The following is a 26768-nucleotide window of genomic DNA, read 5'->3' as shown; positions in this document are numbered from 1 at the left end:
CCCGCTGCGTCGATCCTTTGCCCCGGAGGGGGGCCCCCGCACCCGTAACCGCCAAGGCCGGCCCGGTCCCAGGCACACTGTCCGATCCAAGCCCACGATTCCCGTGGGCCAGTGCGTCTTCCCCCCACTCAGCTCCTCTCCGGTGCAGCAACTGCCGCCATGCGTTGTCCCAGGAGCCCTCCGATGTTCACCGCGGCCCCCGGGCCTCTCGCCGCACCTGCCACCGCCCTGGGCCCTCCGTAGCCGCTGCGTGCCTCGCGTCAGTTCCAGGGGCAGCCAACTCGAGGCCCCGGCTTGGTCGTCGCGCACTGGGCCGCGCCACGCGCGTTCGCCAGCTCCCGGCTTTCTTCTGTCCGGTCACCGCCTCAGCTCACTCAGCACTCCCCGCCAGGTGCCAGTGTCGCCACGCTCCCTCCAGGACAAGTCAAAGGTCCGAGGGAGCCAGGATGATCGACGGATCTATGTTGGGCTGGACGGAGCTCACTAGCACACGTCCGCCATGTCGGCTTGCTAGGCCACGCCCCCCCAAAACAGCCTTTTTAACGGCAATTACATCTGTTCAGAGGAGAAGTGAGTTGCAGGCATTATCCTGCATGCATCCCTATCTGACGTGTTTGCAGGAAAAAAGTGGTGCTTCTTACCATCACGTTGCCTGCCTTCTTTTCTCCCCGGCATCACTCTAAAGAGGAAGAGCGCCTCCACCGACTGGACCCAAAAAGAGCATTGTCATTCTACCATGACTGCACAAAAGAGAACCGGGTGGACGACCAACTCTTTGTGGGGTACGTGGCATCTAAGAAGGGAAGGGCAGGGCAGAAAAGAACCATCTCTTGCTGGGTTGGTCTCTGCATCAAGCTCTGCTATACCCTGGCAAAGAGGCACCGCCCTGAGGGATTAAGGGCCCATTCCACAAGGGGAAAGGCTGCGACTAAGGCCTTGGTTTGGGGTGTCCCAGTCCTGAACATCTGTCAGGCAGCAACATGGGCATCTTTGCACACATTTGCCAAACACTACTGCCTGGATAGTCAGGTCCACAGGGAATAGAATTTCTGCCCGTTTGGCCCTGCAGGACTTCCTAGTTTGAGGTATTGGTCCGCAACACACCGCCGGGATGGTATGGCTTGGGTATCTAATTCAAAAGTAAGGAATCTGCAGCTAGAAGACTGTATTAGAAAAACAACTTACTAACCTTCGGTAACAAATTATCTGGTAGAGACTCTTTCTAGCTGCAGTTTCCATACAGCCCCACTCATGCCTCTCTGCTTTGCGGACTAATGTTGTAGGGCTAGGGTTACTCCCCTTTTCAGGGTCCTAGTTCTTCCCACGACTATGTCAGTTACTTCGTGGATCTGCGCTTCTGGTGTGGAAAAAACTAAAAGTACTGAGGACCGCACGCCTGGGTGGCACCTATATAGGTACAGCGACGTCATAACCAACGCTAACAGCAACATCATGCGGAGCCGAACGGAGCAACCCAACAGCGCACACAAGGGGTATTGCTTAGCCAATGTTTCCAGATCCAGCCTGATGCCTGGGAAATTCAAAGGTAAGGAATCTGCAGCCAGATAGAGTCTCTAACAGATAATGTGTTATCAAAGGTAAGTAACTTGTTCATTAGGTGTTTATTGTATGTAAAAAACCAGTAACAAAAATGTGAGGGGAGAATATAACTTTTTATATAGAACACATTTTATGTTTATTAATTGTATATGTTATTTTTTATTTTAGCCTTTGAAAATTGTGAATTTTCTAAATGTGCTCATCTGCACTGGTGCAAATTGAGAAAAAGGCTGCATTGATCTTGGCCAGAATATCTAAGTGCATGTTTGGGTCCTGGAACCGTTTTATGACTGAGGGAAATAACACTTTCAAAACAGTGCCTACGCAATGGCACAATTACTTATTTTCCAGTTAATATTTTTCCTGTTTTATTTTTAAATAAAACAAAATATAAGAAGAATAAACCCACCAGCAAATAAAAATGGATTTAAATATACATGAAATAGCACCGTTCCTCAAACTTATGTGCTACCCTTTGAAAAAGAGAACTTTAAAGGTACCTCTTTCCCAGGGACCTAGACCTCTCACAGACGAAAAACTGCATTGTCAGTTTAAGGGAGGTCCACGGTTCACCTATGCAGCACAGTTACAGTTAGTTCTCTGACCATTCCTCAAGGGAAGGTTCCTTGAACGCATGAAAGAGTCTCTTTTTCAAGCATATTTTTCCAACAAAGGAACCTCATGGATGAAAAAAAAACACAAATAGTCCTGCCCATGTGAGGGATCCCAAAGAATTTATCATGAGAAAAAAAACTCCTCTTCAAGACTGGTAGTTTATTGTCTGCTTTAATATATGCATAGGATACATTAGCTAAAATTAGTTTGCATGCTCAGCTCATATACAAATAAACCAATTACAAAAAAAAATAAATTGGAGTGTTTTTGTTCCTTTAAATAATGAGCCTTTTAAAAAGAAAAGCTTTACAGGATTGGATGTAATTGGGGACTGATAGGCAGCATATCAAGAAAAACTCCAAAAGCAGCTTTAAGCAAAGCAAAACCACCTGTGTCCCACAATGCCCTATATTTTTTTCTGCTACTGTGAAGTCAGATCACAAAGCTCTATTCTTAGAATAACTACTACTGAGAAATTACTTTACCATTGAATTTTACTGCTTTTAGCTTTTTTTTCTTTACTGCTGTGTAGAATTCCCTCAATCTTTGTGAGGGGCGTGTAGGAAAGTGCCCTTTTTGACATGGTCACCCTGACTTTTTGCCCTGGTACTGATGCTTTATGACTGAAGTTGCATCAAATCCCGGCTAAAGAGGTCCCCAGTGCCAGTGCTCTTTCCCTAAAACAAGGTCAATGTTCATTTATAACCCAATTGGCAAGCACTTTTGCACCCCTGTTAATCCCTAGTAAATGGTACCCCTGGTACAGAGGGCATGGGTACTAAAGTGGGTCCCTAGGGGCTGCAGCATGTATTATGACACCCTATGGGACCCACACAAAACTACTTTCAGACTGCCATTGCAGGCTGAGGTGAATTTGTGCAACTGATTCTGAGAACAAGACATGGCACACTCTCTGTGTGCCATGCTAATGTACACTTCATATACTATATGTAAGTCACACCTACAGCAGGCCTTAGAGCCCTAAGGCAGGGTCAGTGTATTATATGTGAGGACAAAGCTGCATGAGAAAATATGCCCCTGTGATGTCTGGTACCATTGCTACGACATTACAAGTTATCAGGAAGCCATCTTAAACATATGTACTGGGCACTTGTCTTTACGAGTTACCCAGCTACATAATAGCTTCACTGAAGATAATGGTTTTTGGTATCAAGCACCTCATCTTAATAAATCTGTACTGATGCCAGTACTAGATTTATTATGAAATGCACCTAGAGGGCACCGTAGAGGTGCCCCCTGTACCCTACTAGTCCTCTAGTGTTCTGGCTGACTGATGTCTTCCAACCTGCCACCACAGGCGAGTTTCTGACCCCTGAAGGTGAGAGTCTGCGCTCAGAGGACATGAACAATGCCTGCTCAGGAGGAAGGTGAGCACACCTCCTCCAGCAGGATGGCTAGTGAATTAGCATGTCTAGGCCAGAGGATTCAAAGCCCCTGCCGCCTTTGATAGGGGACAACAGCTTCCTCCCAGACCTGGGGAACACCACCCCCTGCCTCGGGCCTATTTGGCACTAGAGCAGGCAGTAAATTAGATAGTCAAAAGGTGTCACACTTACATATAGGGAATATAGTCACCCCAGGGGTAAGTAGCATATTAACTACTACCTTACACTTACTACTACCTTACACTCCCCTTACACTCCCCTCGCCCACAAATTCAGTATTTATGTGGCCCCTTTACACCAGGAACTCTGATTCATCTACCTGGGAAAATAAAAAGGCCAAAGAAGAGCCAACAACGCAAGAACTGTGGACCAGCACCGAAATTGGTGCCACACCCTCTGTAGTAGTCCCCAAATCCTACATTGACTTTATGAATATCTGTTCCTTCTTTACTATCTTTCAGTTTTAAACGCCTTCATACTAAGTCAACATTCTTTGCAAACACGGTGAAAATAATAAACTCAAATTCTAGTTACATAATTCAATTTATTGTATAGTGCATTTATTGGGTAAGAATTTTTCAAAACCTGTGTTTAATTTTACCGTAATCTGTGTGTTTCATAATGTTGTTGACTATTGCGCTATTGATTTTGAAAACTGTTATTTCTTGTGTTGCTCTACTTTTTCACTTCATATCCTATTTTGACTATTTCAGGCATGGGTTGCCAACTATGAGAGGCCAAGAATGAACGCAAACTCTCTCCTGGCTAGTCCTACAGGTCTCAGCCCATACCTTAGGTTCGGTTGTTTGTCGTGCCGCTTGTTTTATTACAGGCTTCGTGACCTTTATAAAAAGGTAAGGAATAACTGAAATGCAATTGCGTGCTAACAGAAATGATCTGCAGCTGTGCTTAATATTATTTACAAGTCACTTTGTTGTATTGCCCACGTCTTTGGGCTTTTTTAACTCTGTTTTTAATTTGGTTTCAGGTCACCTACAGTAGGCTGAAAACTTGCTTTCCTCTAGTTTTGTGGGGGCATGTGTCCCATACACAGTAAAGTTATTTTCCAAAATGGGACCTTTCATAGATTCACATGCTTGAATCATTCCCCGTTGTCGAAGTGGGAGTCCCAAGGTATAATTAGAAAGCAGTGTGAGAAGTTGGCCTGATGTATGATGTCACTAGTTCTAGTGTACACCTTATATCAGTCCAAACAACCCTTATGGTGATTGGTTGTAAAGTCAACCTTATAGACCAGCTATCCTAGTGGTAGCATGGACAAGAGCAGTCTTAGGCTAAACTCTGAATGGCATGTGAAGCCAGCTGTGATACCATATATAATCCCTTGAATACCAAATGAAAGGACACCACAACAGATATATATATATAATAAAGTGTATTTATTCTAGTCAAACCCTCAGCACTCTTTATGAGATTAGAGGTAAGTACAACACAGTCTTATTCAAGCATACATTAAGTCACACAGGTAAGTAATACAGTTAGGCCCTAGGGGCCACGCAACCATATACTAAAGAAGTGGTATAAGGACCACTGTCACGGAAATAGGATCGCTGGGGCTACACTACACTAGCAACAGTTAGGAAGTGGGAGGCCCACGGGATTCAGGTGCAGAGTGGAAACACTCACGCGTAATGCGTAAAATTCGATAGAATTACTAGCAGTTAGAAATTAACAGTTTAAGGACACTTCTGAAGCAGCTAGAGAGTCGAGACTCGGAAACTAGACCCTAGGATAGTCACTACCCTTGTGAGCACCGAAGTACCCAAGTTACCTAGCCCACAGGCTGCGGGTGCATAGGTGTGAACTTGCGTCGGGTTTCGTCGTGGACTTATATGGATGCCTGAAGGAAAGTTGCTGACAAGCGGTCAGTGAAGAGTGTCCGGTGGATCCCAAGGCTGGGATCAAGAAGAGAGGATACCTGCAAGCAGAAGGGACAGAGTCAAGGTCACTAGCCAGTGACCACGTGGAACCAGGAAGGAACCAGGCGATGTCGTGAAGATTGCAGGTGAAAGGTGAAGCTTGTCGCTGCAGCCACGGGTACCAGGAGACGTCGAGGACGACCAGGACCAGGAGGCGAGCTGTCCCACGAAGGCTCTTGCTGTCGGCGGCGTCGAAGTCGAACTAGGACTCACCAAGCCTTGGCAAGCGGAACCCACGAAGAACGGAGGACTTGCTTCTGGTGCAGACCAGGAAGGTCTGGGGTGCTTCTCTTTCGCAAGGAAGCGGGAGCCAGTCTGGTGGAGCCAAACCAGCAGTGAAGATTTCAAGGTGTGTCGTCACAAAGGCCGCTAGCCAACGGGCAAGCAACCGGACAGACGCGGCAAGCAGGAAAATGCAGAAGGGCCCCACGCAGGACTCGTGGAGTGTGGGGGGCTGATCTTCGGTGCAGATGGTGCTTGGGGTTGGGGCTTCTCAATCCCCGGTGCACAACTTCGAGGGTGCCTCAGAAGCTGCGCTGGAAGATACTCGCCACTTTTCCCAGGTAGCCGGTCCCAGGTCTCTCGTCGCCTCCACTGATCTCAGCTCGGCTGTGGGTGTGGATCAGGGTCGGAGAAGTCTGGAAGTCAAGGCTCTGGTCGGGCTCTGCAGTCGGTCCCTCGTAGAACTTCAGCAAAGCAAAGGGTAGTCTCTTGATGGTGCCTGTTTGCACAGGGTAGCCACTCCTTGGCCACAAGGGAGATTCTTCAGTCTTCTTCTTTCGTCGAATGTCGAAGGTCCAGAGTTTCTGTTCAAGTTGCAGGTTCAGGATAATCTAATCTCCTGGGGCCCAGCTACCACTCTTATACTAATCTGGGGGGCTGGGTTGCCTGCTAGGTCACGCCTTATGGGTGGGACCTGGGAAGGGGGTGGTTACACCCCCTTCCCTTTGTCCAGTTTCGCGCCAGGACTGGGGCTGGAGTGCCCCAGCACCGGTTTGAACTGGACTACGCATGGAGCACCTTGTGTGCCCCAGGCAGTGTCTCGTTTCATTCATCCCTCCCTGCCCCAATAAACTAAGGCCTGTCTGGGGTGGTGCTCGCACCTCCCAAGGCAGGCAACCTATTGTCCAAACCTCCCTTGCCGGGATCACTCCCAGCAGCAGGAGGTCAGACTTGTGTCGTGGCAGCAGCATCCATTTTGTGATGCTGAGGCTTTGGTCAGAGACTAACAGTGAAGTATGATTTTAACATGTCTTTCCCTCTAGAAGGGGGGAATAATATCCTCATGTCCAGAAATGGTATGGGGGTATTATTCCACAGTGTTAGACACCTTACACGACATGTTTCGATAAAGCCAAACCATAGTTACCATAACCGTTTAAGATTATAAGGCACTTTAAGAGTATATGGTAGGCTATATCATAGAACAGCTATAAGGACATGGTTCCGAAAGCTGCAGACCGGCTCAGCTCATGCTAGAGCACCATCTCACATGTTACCAAGCACTCTGCCTCCAGGATTGTTAAGGCCTGCCATAGGAGTGACTGATAGGTACACATGTGTCTATATGTAAGTTAGGTATAGGAACACTACACCTAAGCAAGGGGTGATTACACGACCTTGCCCTAGCTGAGTGATCAGCCAGTTGTGTCATAATGGAAGGCCAGGCCAGGGGTGGCATAATACATGCTGCAGCCCCTGGTAGGCCTAGGGTACACCTATGCCCTGGGTACCTAAGGTACACTGTACAGGGGCCAATAAGGTGATCCTATCCAAATGGTTTATGCACCTAAAGTACATAGTATCAATTTAGAGAGAGAACAGCAGGGCTGTGGGTCTGATTAGCAGGCCCACAGCCACATCTAAGTCAAAAACCAGTAAAGCAAAAGCAAAAAGTGGGGGTGAACATAGAAAGCAGACCCTACTCTCCTACAAGCAGTATAAAATGAGACGCATCACCTATAATGGCTAGAAACATACACTTCAATAACTTAGCCGCATCATTTATTAAGACCTATAGTTCAGGCAACAGCACCCTCTGGAACATTCCCCACAGAATCTTTACTCCCTCAGATTTTCAACTTCACAGCATGTGATGCATGTCTCCCTAAGCTCTGCTCAGTTTTTAACAAATGTATTCCTTATGTAAGACTTTTCATCAGTAAGAACATTCAACCTACACCTGCCAAGATCTGATTACTCAAGATGTCAGAATCAAAAAAGAAAGTACTTTTCAGACCTTGTAGAACATGTGAGAAGAAGAGGCTACAGTCAGAAGACCCACACAAGGAGTGTATTTACTTTACTCCAGTATTGGAACTTTCATAGATTCCCATTGCTTGTATCATTCCCTTTTGTCGAGATGGGAGTCCCCGGTAAATAAAAAATACCATAGAAATAGGTACAAAAACAGAATAAGACCTAGGCCTCGTCACGTTTTGTAGCATATTCACCTCTTTTTGTGAAAGAGACCAAATAAAATGAACAGCCAATCAGAACAGCCTCACCCCATAGAACCTTCCTGAGAGAGCCTCAGAGCCTCAGATTTTGTACCGCACGTTGTGCAAGGGATTCTTCACTGAGCTCTGCTCAGGTTTTTCTTCAATTTATTGCGTAAAACCAATCTCACTTCAGATTCATCATGTCGGACAAGGAGAAGAAGGCTCTTTTCAAAGCTTGTGCCACCTGCTCCAAAAGAGACTTTATGTGGAGGACAAACATAAAGACTGTATTTATTGTTTGTATCCTGACCACAAAGCTACTGACTGCAAAATCTGTCGGACCTTCTGCACCAAGACCTTGCGGGACCGTGAGGGACGGCTTCTCACTTGGCTTCAAAAACTAAAATCACGGAAAGATCCTGTCTCCAGTGACAGTGAGGATGCATCATCGGCTACTTCATCGAGGAGATCTCCAAAGAGGGGTAGGTCTTCACCTTCTACTTCTTCTGACCCCCATTCAAAAGCCTTGCAAAAGACCTCTCATAGGTCTGACAGGCATAGTCCCATCGAATCTCCTCACCGAGGTGTAAAGGAGAGGTAAGGACTGGCTCCTGATGTGGCACCCCAAAAGAAGACAAACTATGTGCCTTCTACTTCTCCTCCTTCTGAGAAGGCTAAAACTTTTAGAAAACCAGCTGCTTCTGTCCCATCAGATGGTAAAGCTGAGAGAAAAATTTGTTCGTCAACGACGACAACTTCGATTCCGTCGACGACTACTTCAAAATCTTTACCGGCGTCTACTTTGGCTCTAGCGAGTTTCCTCGTCTCCACCGGCTTCGCTGACGACGACGGTGACTTAGACGATGACGATGGCTTCGACGTTCACCCTGTCGTCGTCTACTCTGACGACGTCCACGAGGATGACGACGGGTATGGTGTCAACGGTAACCACGTCGACTGCAACGACGACCACAACAGCTTCCAGCTTGATTCTGACGACGGTCTCGAAGACGGTCCCATCGACGGTGGCTCTCTCCTCTTCGACGGCTGAAATATCGGCGGCTCCGTCGACGACGATACAAAATGTGGCAATTTCTATACGGAGACGTCGCATTACACCAGAGATGACTTCTCCCCGAAAAGTGACACTTCTGCCTCCAGCTCTCCTTTCAGAAGAGAAGTTTTCTGAGGACGATGACGGTCCTTACTGTGCTGCAGTTAGCCCATCTCAGCTGCATGTCAAATATCAAGACTCTGACTCAGACGAGTACTACATGGAGCAGCAACAATATGAGCCACAATTGAGATCTCAGGAGCAATATCAACAGGAGATGGTCTGTATGCCATCTTCCCTCATTACGGACTTGCAGTTCATGCTATCTGATTACAAAAGGAGATTTCCAACTTAATCTCCTGCCCTAGAAATGGTGCAAGTGCCTCCAACTCCACTTGCTCTTCCAGTTTTACCTCCGCTTCCTCCTCAAACTTCATTGCAGGAGTTACCTGAACCACAACAAACTGTGGTTACTCTTCCGGACCCTGACAGAGAATGGGAAGATTATATCATTCCGGATCCCGCCTCTCCCATTCCAGAACCAGCAGATTCCCCTCCTGCGGATATTGAGGGTTTTCATAATCTTATGGAGAGAGCAAGGAGCGTTTGCAGCAGGAGCGTTACGGCGCTGCCGCGCGAATTTTAAACATTCTTACCTATTATTTCTTTTTAGGTCTGCGGATCTGCGCCTCACTTCCCCCTCACCTGCACTATAATTCGTGCCCTCACCGCCGTTTGGCGGGCTGGTTTCCGGGGTGGCAGACATCTTGGGTTGGGGAGCGGACCGGGTAGACAGCGCTTACTGCGCATGCGCCAGTGGTTGAGCGGGCATTTAAGGCGAGTCCCCGCCTTCCTTTTCCCCTGACAAGGAGCGTTTGCAGCAGGAGCGTTACGGCGCTGCCGCGCGAATTTTAAACATTCTTACCTATTATTTCTTTTTAGGTCTGCGGATCTGCGCCTCACTTCCCCCTCACCTGCACTATAATTCGTGCCCTCACCGCCGTTTGGCGGGCTGGTTTCCGGGGTGGCAGACATCTTGGGTTGGGGAGCGGACCGGGTAGACAGCGCTTACTGCGCATGCGCCAGTGGTTGAGCGGGCATTTAATGCTCCTCCCCTAGCGCAGCGGGATCGCGCAGCGGGATCGCGCAGCGGGCGTGCCTTCGCGTGGCCAGAGTCGTGCCAGAGTCCTGCCCGTCTGCGCCCGTCCGCGCTAAGGACGCGCGGGACGTGGCGAGCTCCGGCCTGCTCTCGTCTACCCAGCACTGTTGCCATGCGTATATACTCCAGGGAGCGCCTGTATTCCATTGGCAGGGTGAGCGGTCATTGCATTCTACAGCCCGTTCATCCATTATGTGGCCCCTACCGCTGTCCCTGTAATGGTTTGGCGCTTGACCCTCCGCAGCTTCTTTCCCGGCTTTGTCCCTCTGCCGTTCGGCACTACAGGGGGCTACCGCCCTCAATGCGGATTTTGAATCTTAACGTCAGGTCGATTCTTACACATCAACAGAATGTGTACGACCTGATTGAAAATGAAGTCCCGGATATTTTAGCCTTAACCGAAACATGGCTTCAGGAAGCCGACACTGCTATTCCCAATCTCGCTTGTCCTCCCGGCTACTCAATGTATATTGCGAATAGGCTATCTAGAGGCGGAGGCATAGCTCTGATAGTGAGATCTAGTTTTTCCTGTGTGTGGACCATTCTCAAGATCGCTGGCTGTGAAAGTGCCTCTTTTAAAGTCTCTGTCAGCCCAGAATTTACACTCTCTGGGATGGTGGTGTATCGTCCGCCGGGCAGTGATGTGGCGTTCAGGAATGCTTTCCCGGACACTGTCGCCACCTTGGTCACTGACTGTGCTAATTTCTCCATCTTGGGCGATTTAAACTTGCATTTTGATGCTCCATCCTGTCTGACAGCACGTAGTATTCTTATGGACTTAGAGGCCTTTCAACTTTTTCAGCTGGTCTCCCAGCCTACTCATTCCGGGGGACATATCCTTGACCCTTTTTTTACCAACTTGACCGAGGCTAAAGTCACGTCGGTGGCTCCTGTAGAGTGGTCTGACCATTCTTTGGTATCCATCTATTGCCCTATGACTACCAGCATTTCCACCTCTTCAGCCAAGCGGGTACCCAGGAGACCCTGGAGTAAACTCAGGCTGGATGACTTTTACCATCTTCTGTCAGTGGAACCTCTGGCCCTATCTAACAACGTAGAGGAGGGGTACGATCTCTTCTGCGCTTGGCTCACTAGGGCTCTGGATGTTTTGATACCTGTTGTAACAACGAAGATCAACCCTCAAGTGTCAAGCCCCTGGTATGACGATGCTTTGCGTGCTCTGAAGGGAGCCTGTAGACGGGCGGAGAGGGCCTGGCGGAAGACATATGGGGCTGAGTTAAAAGCTACATATGTCGCGTCCGTCAAGCTCTACCACCGGGCCATTTGTCGTGCCCGAGCGGCATTTTATGTCGAGGAATTCCGGAATAGCACTAACCCGTCGAAGGCCATCTTCAAGGCGGTGAAAGATCTTATGTATAAGCGGGCTATCTCTATGGCTGAGAGTTCTGTCACACACTGTGAATCCCTCGCTTCCTACTTCTTGGGGAAAGTCCAGTCTATATATCGGACGTTCCCGAGCACTGGTATAGCGATGGGTAGCCCTAAGGAGACACCTCACCAGCCCGCCCTGCTCTCACTTCCCCCCCTTACCTTGGAAGGGTTTGACAAACTTGCTACGCAAGTTAAATCTGGGTCTCCATCTGATCCAGTGAGGCCTGCTCTCTTTCGAGACCAGACCTTTGTGGGGCGCGTGGCTATACGCTCTCTTGTCAATCTTTCCTTAGAGACCGGGGTCGTTCCCATCAGTTGGAAGCGGGCGGTGGTGTCTCCGATTATTAAAAAACCATCTCTTGACCCGTCTAAGCCGGAAAGCTACCGTCCCATCTCGCTGCTGCCTTGGCCAGCTAAGTTGACAGAGGCCCATGTCAATCTGGCCCTGTCTGAATACTTAGCCCGGTCCAATGCCCTCGATCCCACACAGAATGGCTTCCGTGCTGGCCACAGCACGGAGACTGCCCTTCTGGTGATGGTGGAACATCTCCGTGCAAGGTTGGATGCTGGTCAGACGGCGGCGCTGATTTTGTTAGATCTCAGCGCCGCATTCGATACTGTATCCCACAGCATCCTCCTTGGGCGGCTCGAGGAGATTGGTATCGGCGGCCTGGTGCTGCAATGGTTCCGCTCCTTCCTAGACAACCGCTCCTTCTGTGTTTCCATCCCACCCTTTAAGTCCAGGTTCCAGCCTCTGGCCATGGGGGTTCCGCAGGGATCCTCGCTGAGTCCCACGCTGTTCAATCTCTACGTGAGACCGCTGGGTGATGTCGCAAGGCAGTGGGGCCTAACCATGGTCTCATATGCCGACGACACACAGCTGGCGGTTACTCTCAGCGGGGATGCGGAACAGGATGCCCCCAGGTTTCAGTCCGGACTGAAGGCGGTGGCCAGCTGGTTGACAGGTAACTGTCTCCAGCTCAATGCCACAAAAACAGAGGTTATGGTTGTCGGGAAGGGAGCGGAGCTCTGGGGCGATCAGTGGTGGCCTTCGGAGCTGGGCCCCACTCCGACCTTAGTGTCGGAGGTGAAGAACCTTGGGGTCTGGTTAGACGCTGGTCTGACATTTATAGGGCACACCAAAAAAATCGCAGCCTGTTGCTTCGGTCTACTAAGAGGCTTACGGCCGGTGCTTAAGTTCTTCGATGCCCCTACCAGACAGCTTGTGGTCCAGGCAACCATCATCTCCCGTCTGGACTACGCCAGCTCTTTGCTGGTGGGGGCTAACCAGGCTGAGTTAACCCGTCTGCAGCGGGTGCAGAACGCCGCTGCGAGAGCCATTGTTGGACTTCCTAAGTTCTGCCCGGTGTCTCATGTCATCCGTTCTTTGCACTGGCTTCCGGTGAGGAAGCGTATTATCTTCAAGGTCTTGTGTCTGACCTTCAAAATCCTTAGAGGCATAGGCCCTGAGATCCTGGCCAACGCCATCTCTTTTTATGTTCCCACCCGCAATCTTCGATCTCAAGGTCAGGCTCTTGCTGTTGTCCCCAGATTTAGGCTCAGCAGGATGGGGGGCCGGTCCTTTAGGGTGAGAGCCGCGTCAATTTGGAATACCCTCCCAGTTGAAATTCGGCTGATAGAGGACTTGCTGCCGTTTCGTAGAGCCATAAAAACCTTCCTATTTTAGCTCCCTTGTTTTAGTACTTTTCTGTTGCATCATCTCCATGTTGTGTTATGACTGCTCCTTGTCTCTGCGCCGGGATGCTCCTTTGCTGGAGTCGCTGTGCGCTTAATAAATTGTTATAACATAACATAACATAACATAACAGAGCTTCTAAGCGTTTCGATGTGCCCATTCCATCTGTGCAGTCGGAATGTTTTCTATATGACTTTAAAGAACCATTCAGAAAGTCAGTCCGCTCCATCCCTATCGTGGGTCACGTCTGGGATGAAGGGCTAAAGGTTATGAAGTCGCCTGCCACAGTCATTCCGGTTCTTCCTTGTCTGGAAAAAAAGTACAAGGCGCCTGAAGATAGCCTCGCTTGTCTTGTCAGCCATCCTAAACCGGATTCTGTAATTTCTCAAGCGGCCCAGAGAAAGTCTGAAAATCCGGCGGCCCCTCTCTCCACACCACCAGATAAAGAGGGCAGGCGGTTGGATAATGCTGGGAGGAGGTTCTCTCCTATGTCTAGCCTTCTTGTCAGAGCAGCCAACGCCTTGGCAATTCTCGGAACGTATGATCGCCAGATGTGGTGTGATCTGTCCCCTTATCTGGACCAGCTGCCAGAGGAAGCTAAGGTGGAAGCCAAAAAGATCCTCCAGGAGGGAGAAAAAACATCTTCGGAAATAATTGACTGTGCTAGGGATATTGCCACTACAGCCTTTCGTTCACTAGCGGGAGCAGCAGGCCTTCGACGCCAGGGTTGGCTTCGTGCCACTTAGTTCCGGCCTGAAGTCCAAAATAAGATCTTGGACCTTCCCTTTGACGGTGATGCACTCTTTGGGAAGGACATTGACGATGCACTGCTGGATATAAATAAGGATACTGAGACTGCAAAATCCCTTAGGACTCTGCATTACCACAAGGTCCCTATCCGTGGAGCGAGGGGTAGAGGCTTTCCCTCCTAAAGAGGCGGATATCAGCAGCAGCGCTATTCCTCTTACTCGCAGCCATCTCAATCATACCGGCCACAATATTCTCAGCGTCAAGGCCAGTTGTCTTCTTTCTCTCGTTCATCATCTAGAGGACGACAAGGGCACCAGGGGAGGGATTCCTCTAAGCGCCAGTAGCGGCTTCTTGGCTCTTCCTACTGTTCCTTTGTCCCCTGTAACACCAGTGGGAGGCAGGATATCCCAATACTTCCACAACTGGCAACTAATTACATCAGATCGATAGGTTCTCAATATAGTTCTGTCAGGCAATACTCTGTAGTTTCAACATCAACCACCATCCAAAGCCCCTGGCGCCACCGAATCCAAAAATCTACATCTTCTACGTCTGGAGGCACACCAACTACTCCTCAAAGGAGCGATAGAACCGGTCCCTCGATCCCAACGGGGAGAAGGATTCTATTCCCGGTTCTTTCTTGTTCAAAAGATCGTAGAAAAATGGCACCCAATTTTAGACCTGAAGAAGCTAAACACCTATCTCATCAAGCTCTCGTTTCGGATGGACTCCTTACAGGACATTTTGCGGCTCCTCAGTCCAGGAGATAACATGGCCACCCTGGACCTCGAGGACACATACTTTCATTTCCCCATCCACCCTGCCCACAGGAAGTTTTTACGCTTTACAGTAGCCAAGAGCCACTTTCAATTCAAGGTCCTGCCTTTCGGACTCAGATCCGCTCCGCCGATTTTCACAAAGGTCCTAGCCCCTGTCGCAGCATTTCTCAGGAAACAGAAGCTCCAGGTCTTTCCCTACCTGGACGACTGGTTGATAAAAGCTCCGTCTCATCGCGCAGCAGAAGAGGCTGTCAAGACGTGTACACAGCTCTTCTGTCAACTGGGGCTCCAACTCAACACAGAAAAGTCAGTACTGTGCCCGTCCAAGTCGGCCCCGGTTCTTAGGGGCCATTCTGGACACATCTTGCTGCAAAGCGTTTCCTTCAAGAGAAAGACAAATAAAGCTGGTGACCTCAGCTCGTCGATTGCAAAGAAGAGGGTCTCTTTCAGTTCACCTCTACAAGTCCCTTCTGGGGTAAATCTCATCCTGCATTCCTTTAATTCCCCATTGCAGGTTGCGAATGCGCCCCCTCCAAGAACAACTGGATTTGCAGTGGTGCCAGGCAGAAGGCTCTTTCGAAGACAAGATCAAAATCACTGAGCCCTATGAAAGAGGCTGCAACGTGGTGGACGATCAAGGACAATATCTCCCAGGGTCTCAGCTTCAGGGTCACCCCAGCGCCTCTAATAATAACAGACGCCTCACTAGAAGGCTGGAGAGCAGTCTTACATGACCTTCAGGTAAGCGGCCGCTGGCTGCCTCAGCATCGCCTACTCCCCATCAATCCGCTAGAGCTCAGGGCGATTTTTCTAGCCTTGCAGGCCTTCCTTCTGCGGATTCAACGATCCTCTGTCCTGGTCCGTATGGACAACACGACGGCCATGCATTACGTAAACAAGCAGGGAGGTACAAGGTCTCGTCGACTATCCAAAGAGGCTCAGGAGATTTGGAAATGGGCAATACAGCAGGAGGTATCGCTCTCGGCGGAGTATCTTCCAGGTGCCCTCAACAAGACAGCGGACACGCTCAGTCACCTGAAATCAGTGAGCCATGAGTGGGAATTGGACCACGACATTCTGGAGGAGATTTTCACTCTCTGGGGCATTCCGCACATAGATCTCTTTGCCACTCCAGAGAACAAAAAATGCCGACTCTACGCAAGCAGGCATCACCATCCACGTGTTAGTGCACTTGAGGTCATTTAGACAGTAGACACAATTTTGCAGTTTGCAGTTCCTAATGCAGTTGCAAGCTAGTAGATCCAACACAGTCTGAGGTGCTAGATGCTCCTCCATGCAGTCCACTAGCAGTTGCTCTGCCCCCTCGCGTGTTTCCAACTTCCCGCCCCTCCTAATTGGACTAGGTATCTGAGGATCATTCAGAAGACATCTCTTGCTTACAGCATCTTGATAATTTGCACGTTCGGCATGTTTCTTCAGACAGTCCCTGGAATGTGGAAGTTGTTGACTGTCTATCCCACCCTTCTTTGCACAGAAAAGGTTATATCTAAAGTCATTCATATGATGTCCGAAGATTTTGGTGCATACTCCAATTTGTCCATTAGTTCTTCAGAGAGATCCTATTTGTTTCCAAGCTGCAAAAATGTTTCTCCAGTATTGGGGTATCTTTCATAGATTCACATGCTTGAATCATTCCCCATTTTCGAAGTGGGAGTCTCACTATACATTAAAAGCAATAAGTAATGACTTCAACATTACAGTTAATAGAGAAAAAAACATTCCCTTTAATACTCGTCCTAGTCATTAGGAATGGTCCAAATTCCAGCCAATCAGACAACAGCACCCTCTACCACCCTCTCCACAGAGGCTCCAGGCTCTTAGATTTTCTACCTCATGACATATGAAGGGATTCTCCCTGAGCTCTGCTCAGTACTTTCTCTTTTGGCCTACTGAACAATTTTCTTCTTCAAATCAACATGTCTTCTACAAAGAGGTCTCTTTTTAGGCATTGTGACTCCTGTGGGAAGCTCAGACTTCACGCAGATGATCCCCACAAGAAGTGTATTTACTGCCTTCACCCTGATCATCAGGTGAGAGACTGTAAGATCTGTAGAACTTTCAATCCAACAACTTTGAGAGATAGAAAGAGACGTCTTCTTCTGTGGCTACAGAAGTTGAAGACCAAAGACAATCCTCTGTCTGATGAGGATAGTTGTTCCTCCCTAAAAACTACTGCTTTTAAAAAGAGGGCAAGTGAGGTCGGGTTGGTGTCTCCTAAGGCTCTTAAGGTGCTGAAGAAACATCACCATTATTTAAAATCTGATGATCAGCCCTCCTCATCTAAAAATGAGTCTGCCTCTCATAAGGGTCAGTCTGTGCCCTCTACTCCTTATATAGCCTCATCTAAGGTAAAGTCAACATCCAGGTCTCTACCAGAGATGATTATGTCACCTTAGAAAGACACTCCGTCGACGAAGCCGTCGACAACGTCCTTGTCATCGAAAGCTTCCATCGCCACAACTAGGACGATGACAACAGCCTTCTCTTCAACTCAAACTAAACTTATTATATCTTCATCCACTTCTCCGTCGACCATAGTTTCTGTGACGATTCGTCGACGGATCATTCATCTCCGCTGCGGCTGTCAGCGGCTCTGAAAAACAAGAATCTCTCGTCGACGGTAGCTTCGTAAACAGTAGCCACGTCGACAGAAGCCTCATAGCCTCATCGACAGTGGCTCTATCGACGGACCTGAAGCCGATATCCACGAGCCTGTGTTGTCGACCAAAACTCTGTCATCGACATCCTCCTCGTCAACGATTTTGTCCGCAACTCACGGTAATGGATCCGATTCTGCCCCAATGAAGAGACAAGTTGCCCAGGACACTGTTTTATCATCTACAGTTTCCCAATCTAAAAGAAGAGATTCACAAGAAGTGATTTTACATATCCACACCTCTCCTAGTAAGGTGTGTCCCAGTGCTCCAGAAGAAATATTTGATTATGGAGATGAAGAAGAAGATTCTGATGATGAAGGCATGTTTGGCGTGGCTCACAGTCCTTCAGACCTTTGAAAAAAATGCCAGGGGGATGTCTACTATCCTCAGGACCCCAACCAGGATAGACAAAGGGAACAAATCATTCAAATGTCTGTTTCCCTAGTATCAAATCTAAAGCATATGGTGGAATATTACTACCGCAGATTCCCTCCTTCAGAACCAGCTACTTCAGTCCCTCAAACTCCTACTGTGCAGCCATCCTTGATAATAAAATCTCTTCCTCCTTCTTCTCCACCACCTGTAGCACCACAACCACAGGGTCAGGAGCATTACACTACTGATGATGAGAGAGAGGAGGTGGAGTTGGATGAGATATTACCACATAACGACTGGGACGACTATCAGATACAAACACCATCTCCTTCCACCCCACCTCTGGTGGATTCACCATCCGAAGATATAGTTTTTTTTTATACCCTTATGGAAAGAGCGGCAAAGAGATTTCAGCTTCCCATAGTCACCAAGCAAGCTGATTGTTTCTTTTACAATTTTAAGGAACATAGTGGAACATAGTGGATTTTATATGGGAGGAAGACCTAAAAGTAATGAGAACACCAGCCTCAATTCCAACAGTTTTTCCGAAGTTGGAGAAGAAGTATATGGCGCCAGACAACTCGCCTGCCTGCCTTATAGGGCAACCTTAGCCAGATTTGGTAATTTCTCAGGCGGCTCAGCGCCATGCCAGGAATCCTGCTTCACTCCTGTCTGCAGCTTCGGATAGAGACGAAAGATGTCTTGACTCTATTGGCAAAAGATTCTCCACCATGGCAGCAACCACTGTTAGAGCCTTTCTGGGTAGATACAACTGCCAAATGTGGTTGGATATTTCGTCCTTTATTGATATGTTGCCTGAGGACTCGAAGACAGAAGCAAGGAGAATACTTCAAGAGGAAGAGAGGATCTCGGCGGAAATTATTGACTGTGCTGTAGATTTTTCATCTACAAGTTTCCGAGAGTTGGCTGTGGCAGCAGTCCTAAGACGACAGAGTTGGTTAGGAGCTACATCTTTCCGTCAAGAAGTACAGACAAACTTCATTGATATTCCTTATGATGGCGAATCCTTATTTGGCCAACAAATTGATGAAGTGCTGCAAACGATTAAGAAGGCTACAGATACTGCGAAGGCGCTAGGCACCCTGCAGTTTAAGATGTAGCTTTTTGGTGGAGCCAGAGGACCTGGCTTGTCTTCCTTTCGGGGAGGTTATGGCCAGTATAAACAGTTCCAACCATATCAGGGGCAATCCCTATATACATCAACACAACATCAGCAATGGTACAAGCAACCTCCTGCTGCTTCCTACAAGCACTATAGACGAAAGACAACCGTCAGAGGCAGAGAGACAACCAAGAAACAGTGACAAAGGCCCAGTGCCGGCCACAATCCCCACCAGTCCTCACAAAATTGGTGGAAGGATTTCCTGATTCCTCCTCAAATGGTCTACAATAACACCAGACAGATGGGTCTTAGATATAGTTTCCAACTGTCACACTTTGGAAGATTTGCAGACTGGCAGCTCCTCGTAAAAAAGTCCATTTCAGTACGGCAGTACAAATCGCTTCTGGGAATGTTATCCTCCTGCATTCCCCTCATTCACAACTGCCACTTGGGGATGAGGCCCTTGCAAGAAGAACTAGACAGTCAGTGGTTACAAATCTCAGGGTCCTTCGCGAATATTATAAGGATAACACCACAGATGAAGGAGGCGCTACAATGGTGGACTCACAGCACGAACATAGCCACAGGCCAGTCGTTCTTAATAGATTCTCCTAAATACATAATTATGACCGACGCCTCCCTCAAAGGTTGGGGAGCACATCTGGAGGGTCTGACAGTCAAGGGCAAATGGGACAGCCAGCAACGGTCCCTACACATCAATCTGTTTGAACTAAAGGCAATTTTCTTTGTCCTGAAGTCCTTTCTTTCAAAAATCTCAGGAGCATCAGTTTTAATTTCGAACAGACAATTCTACAGGTATGCATTATCTAAACAAGCAGGGAGGGACAAGATCGACTATGCTATTCCTGCAAGCTCAGCAAATTTGGGATTGGGCAATTCAACACCAGATAACAATAACAGCGAAACATGGTCCAGGAATGGCCAATATCTTGGCAGATTCTCTAAACAGGTCAGTCTCGGCCAACCACGAGTGGGAACTCCACCAAGTGATGCTGGATCGCCTCTTTCTATCTTGGGGAAAACGGAAATTAGACCTATTTGCGACCAGTCAGAACCGCAAATGCTGATTCTTCGCCAGCTGGCTGCACCAACAGGGGTTGTGCGGGAATGCGATTTTCAAAGAATTATGCCTATGCTTTTCCTCCGATTCCTTTAATTCCAAGGGTGCTCCAGAAAATGAGGAAGGAACCTTGCCGAATACAACTCATAGCACCCAGGTGGTCTCGTCAGTTCTGGTTCACAGAGTTTCTCCTTCTCTCGGAGTGCAAACCCATTCTGTTATGTCCAATAACTAAGCTGTTAACAACGAATTACTGCGAAGTCTGCCATCCAGTCCCAACATCTCTTTGATTGTCAGTTTGGCTCCTGAACACTATGAGTTCGCAGATCTAGTCATCCCTGCTAACTGTCAGGAGGTGCCTGCGAATTCTAGAGCTCCATCCACAATCAAAGCTTACGAGCTTAAATGGAAGAGATGCTGCCATTGGTGTGCAAGCTCCGAGGTACATCCTATTCAATCTCCTCCAGAACAGTTGCTACCTTTTTTCTTGCAGCTGGCTAAGTCTGGTCTCTCTCATTCCTCCGTTTAGGTTTTCCTCGCTGCAATATCCGGATTTTGGTGGCATTATGGGTCACACTCGCTTTGGTCATCAAGAATTATGAAACAATTTCTAAAAGGATTGTTTAGAATGTTCCCACAGATAAGGCGTCCTCCTCTGACTTGGCATCTCAACGTTGTGTTGGCACAACTTTTGAAAGGACAGATTGAGCCCATTCATAGAGTGGACCACAAATATATCACATGGAAAACGTCTCTGCTGCCAGCTAGACGAGTAAGCGACGTACAAGCTTTCACTATTCGTCATCCTTTCCTTTCCAACCAATCCTTCCTACATCCCTAAGGTCCCATCGGATTTTTATTTAAATGAACCAGTCCTATTGAAAACTTTTCTCCCAAATCCACAAACACTAGCCGAAAGATATTTACACTCCTTGGATCTAAAGAGGTGTATAAAATTCTATTTGCAGAAGACCACCAGCATCCGCAAAACTGATCAGCTGTCTGTAGCATATGGGAACATCAGGAAGGGATATCCTGTTACTAAACAAACTATAGCACTTTGGACCTCATCAGCTTTTCACTTCTGCCATCAACAAGCAGGCAAACCAATATCTTCAGCAGTGAAAACTCACTGTTCAAGAGCTATTTCCTCTTCGACAACCCTCTTTGCGGGTGTGCCTTTACAACAGATTTGCAGAGCAACAACCTGGTCCAGCAGGCACGCATTTACAAGGCATTACTCTTTGGAAGTCGCAAGCAATGCTGACACAGCTGTAGGACAAGCCGTTCTCAGTAATCTTTTTCAATAAGGTGAGCCTCTCTCCTTCCCACTTTCCTATATGTTTGACTATTGCTTTTATTTGATTGATAATTGAATTTGGTTTGTTTTATCGTGTATACATTGTTATGTACATTTGTATATTTAAATATATATGCAGGTGAATATATTTTATATAAATATATATATTCATACATATGTGTATGTATTTGTGATGCATTTTACTACGTACAAGATTACGTATGTTTTTTACTGCATGCCTTATATCAGCATACATACCTATAATACTACTGCTATCTATTGAGCTTCAAGCATGTGAATCTATGAAAGATACCCCAATACTGGAGAAGAAAATAAGTTACTTACCTGTAAACATTGATTCTCCAGTGTTGGTATCTTTCATAGATTCACATGCGACCCACCCTGCTCACCATAGAGGCTCCCCTGCTTATCTTTATACGCTTAAATTTCACTTTTGCTCGAAAATCTGAGAGCCTGGAGCCTCTGATGAGAGGGTTCTAGTGGGTGCTGTCACCTGATTGTCTGCAATTCGGACTATTCCTAATGACTAGGACAAGATATTAAAGTGAATGTTTTTTCTCTATTAAGTTTAATGTTAAAGTCATTACTTACTGCTTTTAATGTACAGTGGGTCGCACACTTTGATGACGGGGAATGATTCAAGGATGTGAATCTATGAAAGATACCAATACTGGAGAACCACATTTCATGTGTAAGTAACTTATTTTCTTCCTGTGTATATCTGTTGGCAGACAGGATTTTGAATGCACGTACTTTTCCTTTTCCCACAGATGCGCTTACTGGGTCACATCTGGTAAACATATGGAGACCTATCATAGCTCGACAAACATTTTTACTAGGAGTTGAAGCTATTTTCCCAATGTCAATGATACACACGCATGTTTTAGTACCACATTTCAGAAACAATTTAGCCATGATTCTGTCATGGAATCCAAAACACATAATAAGCACATCGGAGTTATCTGAGCTTATCATTACTGCCTCATAACCCTAATTAGCAGCGTGTGCAAATTACATTATCAATGTATCTCATCCACCTGGTCACATGCGATTTATACGTCTTTAAATGAGTCACACTGAGAACCTGTTCCTCCCACCAGCCTACATGTAAACACGCATTGCTGGGGGAGAAACAGGCTCCCATAGCTACACCCCTCACCTGTTAGAATACCTCCTTACCAAATAAAAATAAATTGTTATTCAAACACCATCTTATCAACTCTAAAAGCATTATATTATGGCAATACATGTGGTCTTTTTCTCAGATAGTGTTGTACTGCCACTAAACCATCTTCGTGGTCAATACTGGTGTACAGGGAGGTTATGTCGAGGGTTATAAGGATGTAATCACCAGACCAGAGGACATCATTCAATTTAGTTATAAAGTCCCCAGTGTCCTTAATGTATGAAGGCAGTCTTTTAACATGTTCTTGAAGATAAAAGTCCACATAGTTAAGATATTTTCAAAAAGGCCTTTCTTTGCCGATGTAATTGGTCCACACGGAACTGGGGAAACTCCTTTGTGGATTTTTGGGATACAGTAAATGACTGGCAACACCGGGAACTCATTGTGTAAAAATAGAAATTGATCTTTTGAAATCAGACCCTTACGTTTCCATTTAATCAAATCATGCTTCAGTGCCTCTCTGATGGATTTATATTATTTAATGTTGGGTCTTTTGTAACACTTGATTTCGTTAAGTTGTCTGTAGGCCTCTTGTAGATATTCTTGTTTAGGCCAGAGGTTAAAAATATATATTGCGAAACCCTGCCCAAAGGCATTGGAGTGCTCTCTGTGAGCACTGGTTCAATCACACAAGGTCAGACTTGTTTATTAGACACAGAGATGTCTACAGGATGTTGAACTGATGCCAGATTCAACCATGGTTCCCCAGTTTCTGAGGGGGCAACCCTGCTGTAACACCATGTCCTGAAGTCACTGCTCTTCTTTTAAGGCTTAGCCAGATCAATCTAATGTCTCTTTAGTGGTCATGCAAGATTCCTTCCGTACACATCATATCAAGCCATACGACACTATATAACATAACTAAAGAAAATTGACAAAATCAATAGACCTCTCATATCCGAGACCTATTTGCTTTGCTAATGCTTTTTTGGATCTAATTTTAGCCATGATCTTTTGATTTTACTAAAACGCTACATATAATAACCTTACCTATATGAGCTTTCAGCCAGCTCTCTGCATTAATTGTTCAGTTGTGTCATTCACATGTTTCTTCCTTCCACTTGTATGGAGCAATTGGTCAGCCCAAATCATCCGCTGTCTACTTTACTGTAAGTGATGGCATTGTGACCTTTCACAAGCAGCACGTCTGCATACAAAATATTTCCCTTAAGTGCAGAGGTCTATTGTGGCAATAACTGCTTTTTGAAGAAAAAAAAAAACCTTTCTCTTTTAACCAATATTTCTTTGTTTTGGCAAGGGAAGCTCCCGCAACAATGACGTTTTACAAAACCCATTATAAAACAAAACAAGCATTGACAAAGCTATAATTTTGGTAGCGAACTCTGCACCTATTGGCGATGCCAATGCTTGCATTAAATAGTTGTTTACAATGACAAAACATTTAAGTTTTAAGTGTTCACTTTTGTCAAAATTGTCTGCTAAATGTTTTCTTAAAGAAAAATTAAAGCCATTTAGGCATTCTTTAGTAAATTTTGAAAAGAGATTTCTGTTCGTTGAATACATTGCAAGATTCTGCAGTATACAGAACAGAGAATCTGTTTTGTTTTCAGAAAATATATTAACTCCAAATACTGATGGCACACTTGTCTATATGTGTGACATACTGTCACTAATGTGGCCTGTGCCAGCACTTTAATGTGGCTGTGTACGTGGACATATTTGACTTGCATTATTCTATTGGGTGTGTGTGTGTGCGAGCGCATGTGTGTGTTGTGTGTGTGTGTGCGAGCGCGTGTGTCTGTTGTGTTGTGTGTGTGTGTGTGTGTGTGTGTATGGGTGTATACACACTTGTACCTGCTACTGTCCATGCTCTGGGTATTTTACTTTTTTGGAAGTTGGTGCTTCTGATCTCTGTACCAGTACTATGTCTTACATGCTGTGAGAGAGTGCCTCCGAATGTGCTTGTGTATCTTCTTCATCACAAGCGTCTTGGAGGTGATAGATCAATTAGGCTCTCAGTTTATTAAAAAATGATCTTGATGTAGACATGGAGTGAATATTTGATAAATTATGCTATTTCGACTTAAAATATTACCATCTTTGATTCATTCATTATGGTCTATCCTTCTTTAGGTGAAAAGGAACAGCATGCCACCACTTTCGCTATATGGCCAGCTACTTTGGCGAGAATTTTTCTACACAGCTGCCACAAACAACCCAAAATTTGATCGTATGGAAGGAAACCCAATCTGTATCCAGATTCCCTGGGACAGGAATCCAGAGGCCTTAGCTAAGTGGGCAGAAGGGAAAACTGGGTTTCCTTGGATTGATGCCATCATGACTCAACTACGACAAGAAGGTTGGATCCACCACCTTGCCAGGCACGCTGTGGCCTGCTTTCTGACCAGAGGGGACCTTTGGAACAGTTGGGAGAATGGTGTTCGAGTGAGTCTTCCTCTTATTTACTTCATTGACTCTCCTGGCATTTATCCACAGCAACCTCCTGAAAATGTCTTTGTTTATGGTTTGTATCAGTAGAATCTGGAAGATGTGAAGGCCCGCTTTTTCTATGCTTCTATCTTCTGTATGTCCTTGACAAAGATCATACTGCAGGTCTTCAACCCTAAGCAAAATCACCTCTACTTGATATGTTCACACATCCCATTGTTTCGTTATTTTAGGATACAAACACCATTGTGTTTAGCTTTTTTCTTAAGGTTTTTATAACTGCACTTGATTGTGTTTACTTCTTTCAGAGTACACATTCAATTCCAGAGGCATCTCAACACTGATGAACAGTGAGCTAATTTCTATTTAAAACAGAGTCTCGTAAGAAAGTGTTGAGAGGGATTAACAGGATGAAAATATTAGCTCCTTCCTAAAATCAAGGTGTGAGAGCGTGTGGTTCTGAGATCCAATACCAGATTTTTAAGTAGCTGAGTGGACCAGGTATGGTTAAGGAGTATGCTTAATGATGCTTATGTGGCAAGACTTTTCCCTAAAGTTTTAGGCCTTGTTACGAGTTGTGTTATTTTTCCTGGAATGACAATTCAGGGTGAAATAACTCAGGTCGAGGTTACCAGTGTTTCAGGGCCCAGAATTACCAGGTTTGAAATCTCTGGAACTGATCATTCAGTGCCTGGAGACACGGACCTCTCCGAGAGACTGTGGGGGCCGGCGTTGCGGGTAAGCACCTTTATGCAGCCCCCACTGTGCCCTGCTGTAGACCCGGGAAACAGTTAATACTCCCGGACAGGCACAGGTGTGCCTGTTATCCAGTATTGGGGTATCTTTCATAGATTCACATTCTTGAATCTTTCCCCGTCGTCGAAGTGGGAGTCCAACAGTAATATAAATAAAGCAGTAATTAAAGAACTTTCATAGGCTATCATGGAGGCAACCATGACTATAATAGCCTATCTACCTCCTTTTCTAAAAAAGGACCAAACTTAAATACAACCAATCAGTAACCAGCACCCTCTAGAACCTTCCCAAGAGAGGCTGAATCCCTTAGATTTTCACCGCACGTCATGTGTGAAGGGAGTCTCCCTGAGCTCTGCTCAGTTCTTCAATATTTCTCTCAAATAAGACTCATTTTTCTTACTGGTCAATGTCTGATAGGAAATGACTACTTCGCCCTTGTAAATCCTGTGGGGAGAAAAGGGTTCATATTTATGATGCCCACAAGGATTTCATCTATTGCCTCTATCCCCATCATGAGGCAAAACAGTGTGAAATCTGCCGGATCGCCACTCACAAAGGAGGAAACCAGAGGGCTCAACAATTTCAGCCATATCAATCTCAATATTGGCAATCTTATAACCCTCCATCTTATCGTAAATTATCTACGGCTGGTTTCTCTCGCCAGGGAGGCCGCAAGCTTGCACCCCAACAAGGCTGTGACACAGGCAGAAAACACTGAGCACGTCAGGGTACCAGCCCATCTTCCCTCCCTGCCCGTGGGTGCGAAAATTTCCAGTCATGTTAAACAGTGGCACGAAATAACATCAGACCGCTGGATGTTGGACCTAGTCACCGATGGTCACACTCTAGAGCTCCTTCAGCGGCCGCCAACCACTCCACCCAAGGCCCCCCTCCCCTCGTCTTCACTTATTACGAAAGATAGTCTTGGCTATGCGTCTTAAAGAATCTATAGAAAAAGTACCATTCGCTCAGAAAAGAAAAGGTTTTTATTCTTGTGTTTTCCTAATAACAAAAGAAATCAGGAGAATGTAGACCGATTCTGGACCT

General features: G+C 46.5%; 1 protein-coding gene across 1 annotated transcript in view; it reads left to right on the top strand.

Annotated features, from left to right (window-relative positions):
- CRY2 (cryptochrome circadian regulator 2) overlaps positions 1-26768 on the top strand; it is a 499904-nt gene that overhangs the window by 246477 nt on the left and 226659 nt on the right. The window contains exons 6-7 of the mRNA XM_085646709.1: positions 4295-4435; positions 24651-24962. Of these exons, the coding sequence (XP_085502835.1) occupies positions 4295-4435; positions 24651-24962 (453 nt within the window). The remainder of the gene's footprint in view (positions 1-4294; positions 4436-24650; positions 24963-26768) is intronic.

This window comes from Triturus cristatus, chromosome 3_1 (genome assembly GCF_964204655.1).
Source record: "Triturus cristatus chromosome 3_1, aTriCri1.1, whole genome shotgun sequence".
Classification (NCBI taxonomy): Eukaryota; Metazoa; Chordata; class Amphibia; order Caudata; family Salamandridae; genus Triturus; species Triturus cristatus.
Note: the sequence above shows the minus strand (reverse complement) of the source record. Positions and strands in the feature narration are given on the sequence as shown.